The sequence below is a fragment of the Oncorhynchus tshawytscha genome, linkage group LG04 (genome assembly GCF_018296145.1).
Source record: "Oncorhynchus tshawytscha isolate Ot180627B linkage group LG04, Otsh_v2.0, whole genome shotgun sequence".
NCBI lineage: Eukaryota > Metazoa > Chordata > Actinopteri > Salmoniformes > Salmonidae > Oncorhynchus > Oncorhynchus tshawytscha.
Genome location: NC_056432.1, coordinates 20,523,294 through 20,532,840, shown reverse-complemented (window position 1 = coordinate 20,532,840; position 9,547 = coordinate 20,523,294). Strand labels below are relative to the sequence as shown.

The 9,547-nt window shown below is 45.5% G+C and overlaps 1 protein-coding gene across 1 annotated transcript; it reads left to right on the top strand.

The window, feature by feature from the left end:
* Nucleotides 1-1,069: 1,069 nt before the first annotated feature.
* LOC112234700 (low-density lipoprotein receptor-related protein 2-like) lies at nt 1,070-9,367 on the top strand. The gene is given in 22 exon segments (XM_042320434.1): nt 1,070-1,183; nt 1,364-1,522; nt 1,735-1,950; nt 2,096-2,317; nt 2,625-2,837; nt 3,020-3,146; nt 3,148-3,247; nt 3,517-3,646; nt 3,780-3,970; nt 4,087-4,273; nt 4,477-4,689; nt 4,827-5,013; nt 5,277-5,478; nt 5,798-5,962; nt 6,136-6,336; nt 6,948-7,488; nt 7,589-7,708; nt 7,917-8,024; nt 8,114-8,347; nt 8,619-8,973; nt 9,120-9,213; nt 9,298-9,367. Coding segments are annotated over 22 exon segments (4,032 nt in total). The 5' UTR covers nt 1,070-1,137; the 3' UTR covers nt 9,319-9,367.
* Nucleotides 9,368-9,547: the final 180 nt, after the last annotated feature.

Here is a 9,547-nt window from a genome sequence, read left to right as displayed (position 1 = left end):
AAATACATGCTATTAAATTTCTAATCACTTTCATCAGGTGTGTAGATGGGTGAGAATCTATTTTGAGTAAGGGCTGTGATGTGGAATAAGTCAAGGGGTATACATTAAAATAACGAAATATATCCACCAATCCAAAGAGGAATAAGCGGGAGCTTGACAGCCTGCCGTTCTGCTCTGTGACAACGAATCCCATTATTAGGGCGGAGACACAAGCATCTCGTCATTATATCCAGTATCTCTGATGATAGGCAGGAGAAAAGGAAAGGAAGCAAATGAGGGGCTTCGATAAATCTGCCCCTGGCCCCCACGTAGGCGTGTTTTACACCGGCTGAAAGTTGATAGCATTCGATTTGGAACTTGGCTGCCTTCCGGGTATTAAAAAAAACGGGAACTCAGACTCTCCGACTTCAGTGGGTTCAAGACACCTGGGAACTCGTAAGAAAACGAGCTCCGACTGGGAAACATTATTTTGAAATGTTATCCAACTCGGAATTTTAGATCTGATGCCGCGTTCGAAATTAGTTGAAATTAAGGAAACTCTGAAATGTTCGACTTGCTAGACATGCTAGACTTGCTTATACACATGCCGCGTTCAACGAATCAGCAAGTCAGAAATTAGCTCCGAATGTAAAAACTGAACGGTCATCCAAATTCCCATTCAGGAACACGGTCCTCTTTCCAGACCTCCGACTTTCCGACCTGAAGATCACCGATGTCATGATTTGAACTCGTTTTTTTTCTCTTGAGTTCCCGGTTTTCTTGAAAGTACCTCCCTCCCTGCTTTTGTCCGATGACGTGAGGGGCCTTTGCTCAGTTCAACAGGGGCCAGCATAAATAACTCCCTCAGAGACAAATATTAGGGGGACAAGCGTCCTCTCCTCATCTCTTTCTGAAATGCCATTGGAGGAGAAGTCCAGAGGGGTGGACCTCTGGCTTTCTCATCCAATGGGTTTTGATAAGGAGGCAAAGAGAGAGGATGTGAGGAGTATGCAATTGAGATTGAAATGCTCCCACACTCTACAAATTGGCCTACTGCTCCTCCCCCCTCACTGATGGTTCAATTGGTATCACTTGGCATCATTATAAAATCCTTGACCTGATCGCTTGTGTAGTTTGGTCCACTTGCATTAATCAGGCATGGCTTTCTGTTTGCTTCTGTGTATAGCAATTTTGGAAATCACAGGTGAGCTAGTTGTACCAAAATGGATGTGAATAATCACCCCTCCATAGTTCACATTGCTGTATTTACTGAAAAATAATTCCCTTCAATTCCCTTGAGTGTCGAAGTTCAGACCATCTCATATTTACATCTTAAACTTATAGAACGAATGTGTGATTTGTTGTGCCCTACTTTTCCAAACAGTATTGAGTGCAGCAGCGCAGACCCCGTTGAACTGCAACCTGGGCACCAAACCTTGCAAGGATGGATCTGAGTGTGTACTCCACCAACATGTGTGCGACGGAGAAGCCGACTGTAGGGATGGTTCTGATGAGGAGGACTGCACTGTCGCATGCAGTAATGGTAGGGCCCTGTTTGAGTACCTCTTCAAATGCATCCATTCCTATCTAAGAAGAAATGGTTTCTACTCCATTGTTTTCATCAATTTTACTGTGTTAAACCAGGAAAGGGTATATTTTAAGGTATTCACAGTAATTATCCAAGATCTATTGAGTCAAATGCATGCTTTCAATCTGTCCGTGCATAACACTTGAAGTGTTTCATCATCCACATAGGGCAGTTTCTGTGTGCCCATGGGAAGAAATGCATTGACCAGCGGCAGGTGTGTGACGGTGTGGCCCAGTGTCAGGACCGCTCTGATGAGTTGGACTGCCTGAATTCCATGGAGGGCTGTGTTCACCACTGTGACAACAAGACCCGCTGCCTCCCAGACACCTTCCTCTGTGATGGAGAGAGGGACTGCCTGGATGGCACTGACGAAGCCAACTGCGGTAATGCCCCCTCTGTGTCACTTGCCTTTAGTTGAATTTTGAAACCATGATCCATCCTTTTTTATAGCTTACAGAAGTTGAAAGATGTGAGATTTATTTTTGCCTTCCTTCTGGTAGTAAGGTCAGTATTTCACCCTATCCCTAGATTCAGACTCTACTGATTATCTTAAAAGTCATCACAATGTTGCTGAGGATAGCAACAATGGGAATGCCACAATGTCTGCACCAGCACCCCTCAAGTGCCCTTTTGGCACTAAACCATGCCGGGACAGGATTGAGTGTGTTCTTTACAACCATGTGTGCGATGGAGAGGCGGACTGTAAGGATGGCTCGGATGAGGAAGAGTGTATATTAGAATGTGAACGTGGTAAGAAAATCATCAGTGATAATTAAATATATATGAACAGTAGTTTGAAGTTTTTAAAATAATATTCCTGCCCTTGATTTTATTGTACAGTACATCATGACAATACTCATCTTTAGTGTAATACATGATTAAAGTAACAACCTTTGTACTAACTAGCATACTGGAATTTACTCACATACACACAGAACATGGTTGCGTAGACCACTGTGCATGGTATGCATGTTTAGCGATCTGTCTTTGAGACGGTCCTCGGAGGTCACCATTTATCAGTGTTATTGATTGCACTTAAATGGTACTGTATGTTCAGGCCAGTTTCAGTGTGCACATGGGAAGAAATGCATTGACCAGAGGCAGGTGTGTGACGGTGTGGCCCAGTGTCAGGACCGCTCTGATGAGTTGGACTGCCTGAAGCCCATGGAGGGCTGTGTTCACCACTGTGACAAGACCCGCTGCCTCCCAGACACCTTCCTCTGTGACGGCGAGAGGGACTGCCTGGATGGCACTGATGAGGCCAACTGTGGTAAGTTTAACTTCCAATGAACTACTGAACTGGGGCTATGTTAACCTTAAGTCCTAAAATGCTTGCTGAAAGAAATGGTTTAATACTCCCAACAGTGGCACAAACACCACAGGGTTTCCCACTGTTTTACTTTCACTGATCCAAACTAAGTTAAACTCAAGAAATGTCCCTTTGACCCATAGCTGATGAGAGCTGCAATAGTGGGGAGTTCCGTTGCACCAGTGGACAGTGTTTATCCGTAAGCATGCGCTGTGACGGGCATCCTGACTGTCAGGATCGCTCTGACGAGGAGAGCTGCACCGAGCCCCCAGTGCACCACCAAGCTCCGGTGCCCACAAAGCCAGGAGTGCCTGCTGGAGGAGTGGGTCTGTGATAGGGAGCAGGACTGTAAAGATGGCTCTGATGAAAAGGTGGGAATATTTAGGCTGGGTGCAATTGTTTCTGCTCTTGCCAACTCCTTGTTTGGCATGACAAATGTATTAGGAGTTGGCAGGAAGCACATTGGCACCCATGCTAGGTAATATTTGAGATTTCTGCGTTTGGAGGATGTAGACTTGACGGCAAAATTAATTTGACTCCCAATTATTTTGAATGTCGTCGTTGAATACTAATGTGCTTTTGCCTCGTGATACAAATCAAAACTTAGAGCTAATACACAGTATATTGAGTTCTCTTTCAGAATTGCACGATGGTCCAATTGAAGTGTGGCGATTTCCAGTGGGCCTGTACATCTAAGAGCCAGTGTGTTCCCAAAGCATGGAGATGTGATGGAACAAAGGACTGCGCTGATGAAAGTGATGAGGCAGGATGTGAGTCAAGTTATTTCAGCCATGTATGATTTGTTAATTACTGGATTAGTATGTGGTGACAATCTGTAACAGTAAATAAAGCCTTTAACTGAGATTGTATTAGAAATGAAGTTGGGTATTGTGTGTTTCTCAGGTGGTCAGGTAGCAACATGCCCCTCTCACCAGTTCCAGTGTGGCAGTACGTGGGAGTGTTTGGACACAGCCCTGGTGTGTAACACGGTCAGAAACTGTGCTAATGGTTCTGACGAGGGTGGCAACTGCCAAGCAAAGTGTCCAGACAAAACCCAATGTGCCCATAACTGTTACAGCACACCACATGGAACGGTGAGTAATGGGGGGGAGATTGTGTAGTTTGTTACAAAGCTTCTTGAAGTACAGTTGTATCACGTTTTAGATTTCTGAGTGACCTCTTCTAACGATTTCCTTTTTCCTCGATGTAGAGGTGTGGCTGTAAGGCTGGTTACCGACTCCAAGAGGACACAGTGTCCTGTGTTGATATTGATGAGTGTGAAGGCGGTAGACCAGGTGTTTGCAGCCACCTATGCGTCAACACCCAGGGCTCCTTCCAGTGTCATTGCTACCCTGGTTACCTGCTGGAATCTGATGGTCGCCGCTGCAAGATCACAGGTAAAATGATTTTTTTAAAATCCAGATTTAGTGACCAATCATGGAAATTCCCTCTGCTGGATGGGGTCTTTAGATATTTGTTTTAATTAAGGGAGACTGCACGAAGGTGAACAGCATTTGTGAATGCAGAGTATTGCCCGGAGAAAGTACTCACCTATTAATTTAACACAGTAGGCCTATAACAACCCACTGTCTTCCCACAGGTGAGCCCTACCTACTGGCCTCTGTGCAGACTGAGCTGTTCCTGTTTGGGCTGAGAAGCAGCAGTCTGGATGTCCTGGTGTCCTCTGCTAAGAAAGCCATCCTGTCCCTGGACTATGACTGGAGGGATCAGAAAGTGTTCTGGGTCAGCCTGGATTCAGAGAGCATCAAATGGTCCTCTCTAGACCAGAAAAAGAGAGGAACTCTTGTCAAAGGTTAGTTGTGTGGTTAAACTGAGAATCTGTTAAACTGGTTGCGACTAAAAATAGCACATCTTATAAAAAGCACAGGTCAGTGTTCACTGGGGTTAACTAAAACTAACATAATCGTAATCCTTTTAATCTCACTACAGGCATCAAATCTGATTGCATTGCTGTTGACTGGGTAGGGAGAAACCTGTACTGGATTGATGGCATTGGAGGTGGTCGGATTATTGCTGTTGGATTAAACTCAACCATCATAAACTCTATGGATCTCACAGTCATCCTCGATGAGGACTTCGAACAACCTCTCTCTCTGGCACTCCTGCCACAGAAGGGGCAAGTTATTTTCTAGGTGTAACACAAGTGGCAGCCACCCAAACAATCTGTTATTCTAGTGATTTTTGTATACGTTTGGTGATGTTGACTAAACTAATACATGCGGCTCAACAGTGTTGATCAGGGGCAGGCTCCTGCTTATTGAATTGGTTTCCACCTAGAGATGTTTAACTACTGTCCTATGATAGGATCATGGTCTTTGATGGCTGATGCATTACTGTCAGTAATCAATAATAAAATATTGATTTTGGCTTTAACTGCAGGATCATGTTCTGGTCGGAGATTGGTAACGAGGTGAAGATTGAGCGGGCGGGAATGGACGGGTCTGAGAGGAGAGTAGTGGTCAGTCACAGCCTCAGCTGGCCAGGCGGTCTGGCTGTGGACACACTAGGGGAGAGGATCTACTGGACGGACGAGAAGCTCCGGTGCATCGGCTCAGCCAACCTGGATGGCGGGGACATTGAGGTACTACAGAAATGAGTTTGCACACGACTAGATCAGACTTGTATTGCGTGTTGCTGTATGCCAAGGTGCATGAAATTAAATCCACATGGGTTGGATATCCTAGATCCCTCAAACTCAACTCTGGCTCTTGAAGCCAGTTACACTGCTTTTCTCATTGTTCTGCTCTAATCAGACTGGTTTAGACGTGGGACACCAGGTGTGTGCATGCAATTAATGATCAAGTAGAACACAAGCAGCAGGTTCTGGACCTCATAGGGTTAGACCCCAGGCCTTGATAAAGGCGCATTGTAACATTTATCTGTTCCTTTCATTCCTGAAGCTTCTGCAGATGATGGAGACCACCAACCCGTTCTCTGTCACAGTTTACAATGACCTGATCTACTGGTCAGACACTAGGAGGAGAACTATTCAAAGGGCTCATAAAATCACTGGAAAGAACCGCAAAGTTCTACTCAAACGACCTGGACAACCTTTTGGACTGAAAGCAAGTATACGAGCCCCCAATTTAAATGAATATTAATGCATGCATTATGTAAACCATTATGTTAATTTCACCTAAATAGGATTAAATTATGCAATGGGTTTGCTGTAATTACACAAGCAACCTCTCTTCCTTTTTGATGTAAGCTTAATGATTTGTGTCGTTCTGGGATGCAGATCATTCATCCACTTCTGCAGACAAGCAATGAGCGTCCCTGTGAGAACCTTCGTTGCTCACACCTGTGTGTGCTGGGCCCAGGCCCCAAAGGGGTCTGCAAGTGTCCCTCTGGTCTGCTCCTAGCTGAGGATGGCCTCACCTGCTCCAACCTGGTCAACTCTGCCTTCCTCTTGGTGCTCTCGCCAACTGTTGTCACACAGGTATGACTCTGGCCACTGCAGGTTTACCCATTTCACTTCATTTTGCAGGGCTCTGGCAGTGCTCCTCCTGCTCCTCCTTGCACAAAGGCGGAGGTAGCGGTCCTGCTGCTGGGTTGTTGCCCTCCTACGGCCTCCTCCACGTCTCCTGATGTACTGGCCTGTCTCCTGGTAGCGCTTCCATGCTCTGGACACTACGCTGACAGACACAGCAAACCTTCTTGCCACAGCTCGCATTGATGTGCCATCCTGGATGAGCTGCGCCACCTGAGCCACTTGTGTGGGTGTAGACTCCGTCTCATGCTACCACTAGAGTGAAAGCACCGCCAGCATTCAAGTGACCAAAACATCAGCCAGGAAGCATAGGAACTGAGAAGTGGTCTGTGGTCACCACCTGCAGAACCACTCCTTTATTGGGGGTGTCTTGCTAATTGCATATAATTTCCACCTGTTGTCTATTCCATTTGATAACAGCATGTGAAATGTATTGTCAATCAGTGTTGCTTCCTAAGTGGACAGTTTGATTTCACAGAAGTGTGATTGACTTGGAGTTACATTGTGCTGTTTAAGTGTTCCCTTTATTTTTTGAGCAGTGTATGTATATATTTTTTTAGATCTACCTGCAGACCATGCACAGTGCTGTGGATCTGAAAAGCTGGCCGGAGCACCTCGCCCTACCTCTCCCCAATGTCAATGAGGCAGCGATGTTGGATTACACCCTGCAAGATCAGACTCTGTACCTAGCTGACTCTGGCCAATCGTCTGTAGTCCTCTTCAAGCTGAAGGAGACCGGCTTGGTGCCTCGCGGCCAGTTCCTGCAACTCAAAGGGGACACAGTTACAGCCCTGGCTCTAGACTGGATAACCCTCAGCGTATACTGGAGTAGCACCAAGCAGCCACGGCTGCAGGTCACCTCTTCCAGTGGGGAACACACTGCTGTGTTAATTCAGGATATTGGAAGTCTGGAGTCCATAGCGCTTCACCCACTCAGTGGAAGACTCTGTTTTACCAACCTGGCCAAGCAGGGGGAAGGTGCTCAGGTGGAGTGTGCTCACATGGATGGGGTGAAGCGCGCTCCGGTGTGGAAGGATGCTTTTCAGCCCACCTCCCTGACTTTCTCCAACAAGGGCAATGAGATCTACTGGGCTGACATTGGTGAGGAATTCATTGTTTATAGATTTTTAAAAGGGTTTTACTCTATCTATATTAGTGGTGGTGAGGTAATACTTCTATCAACAAGTCTATTATGTTCTAGGTTATGGGGTGATCGGCTCTGTCAGAGTTGATGGTACTGGATACAAGGAGTTTAAGACTGGGGATGGCCTGACTGCATTTGCACTCAGCAACGGCATGCTCCTCTGGGTGACAGACAGTGGTAATGTGGATTATTTTTAAACGGCTGCTTCCACCAGAACCTAGTGCTATGCAATGTCTTACTGTGGTTAGTAGATGGCTCTGTTTAGTCATTAACCAAAGTAGCACTAACAAGGATAATGGTTGATCTCCCAAAGTTCTTTCACTGTGGTTTTGGATTATCATGGATGTTGAGTTGATCATGTACATGTTCCTATCAAATGTTTCAGACACAACCAAAGTTTGGTATAGAGATGATCCATTGACTAAGAAGCTTTGGTTTGAGGTAAACACTGAAATTGTCAGTTTGAAGGCGTACAGCAAGTCCAGCCAGATGGGTAAGAGGACACATTTGCACATAACCCACTACTCTATCATTTACTGATATGTGACTTTTCAACCTTTACTCTTTCTCATCCATTTCCAGGCTCCAACCTCTGCTCAGATGGGAATGGAGACTGCAGTCACTTGTGTTTGGCTCTTCCTGGTGGTAGAACCTGTAGGTGTGCCCATGACCATTACCCAGTCAATGTCACATACTGCGCCCCAGACCAGCACTGCCCAGCTGGAAGTAGACCCTGTCTGGATGGGCACACATGCTTCCCCCTGGAGAAGTTCTGTGACGGACATCCTGACTGCTCTGACACTTCAGATGAGAACTGCAAGTCTTCTTTCCATTATTGATGTTTCAATCTTCCCTTTCCCATTGTTATGAGCTTAAGAAAAGATTATCACAGTTCAAATACAAAGATTTTTGCTATCATAACTCTGCATTCTCCAATCTGGTCTTGGGGACCACAAGTGTTTACGCGTCCTTATTTAAATCTGGTGTGTAGTGCTAAGGAAAAAACAAATGTGCAGCTCTTGAATCGCTGTCATAATTTAAACTAATTCGAATACAAACTGGTCTTATGTATTCCCCATTGTCTCAGGTGTCCATCTCAAAGGGAAGTCTGTCAAGGCCAAAGCCCCAAACCAGCTTCCTAGTCCCAGCTTTCCTATACCTGCAGATCCTGGCTCCACCTCTCTGGACAACAGTTGGCTGGTGAGAAACCTGGAAGCCCAGCAGTGTAGTGAAAAGCACTGCAATGGGAATGGGGAGTGTGTGGAGACCAATGGGGGCATCTCCTGTACCTGTGGTTTAGGCTACAGTGGAGACTCCTGCCAAAACCAGCTCACCAAGACTATGCAAGGCCCACTCATCTATGGGGCCATTGGCCTCTGTGCTGCAATTGTTGTTATCAGTGTCCTCGCTGCGGTGGTTAAGAGGAAGACTGCAAACACAAGGTACACCATAAAAAACTGCTTGATACTGTAGGTCTTCCCCTTAATGTCTCCACTATCGATCTGTTCTCGTGGTGTTTCAGAATACATTCTGACGTTTAGCCAGTTTGTGTCAAGATTGAGATTATATTCACCTTTTCCATTCCCAGGAGAGCCAACCCTGTGGCAAAGCAGACTAGTATGATTGAGCTGGAGAAGGGTGAAGGTTGTGAAGGAGCTTCACCTAACAGTGACTTTGCAGAGGTACAGTAGGCTGTTATACTGTATTTTAAAGCAGTTGATTGAAAACATCGGATGTTTTGCTTCATGGTTGCTTTTATTTCACAGGAAGTGGTGTCTGTGGATTAACTAATTTATCAGCAGCCTCTTTCTATTCAATAAAGTTTCATTTTCTACAGTTCTGTTTGTCTTTATCTACACAATTCAAATGAACATTTTGCTTCTGAGTATCTACATAAGTTTAGTTGTGAGTTCTTGTGTATGAAAGGAAGGCTAGATTTGACAATTGAGAAATGACTCCTGCGTTATTGGTTTTAGTTATGAAGTCAAAGCTTTCTATGTCTTTGGGTCGTGGCGT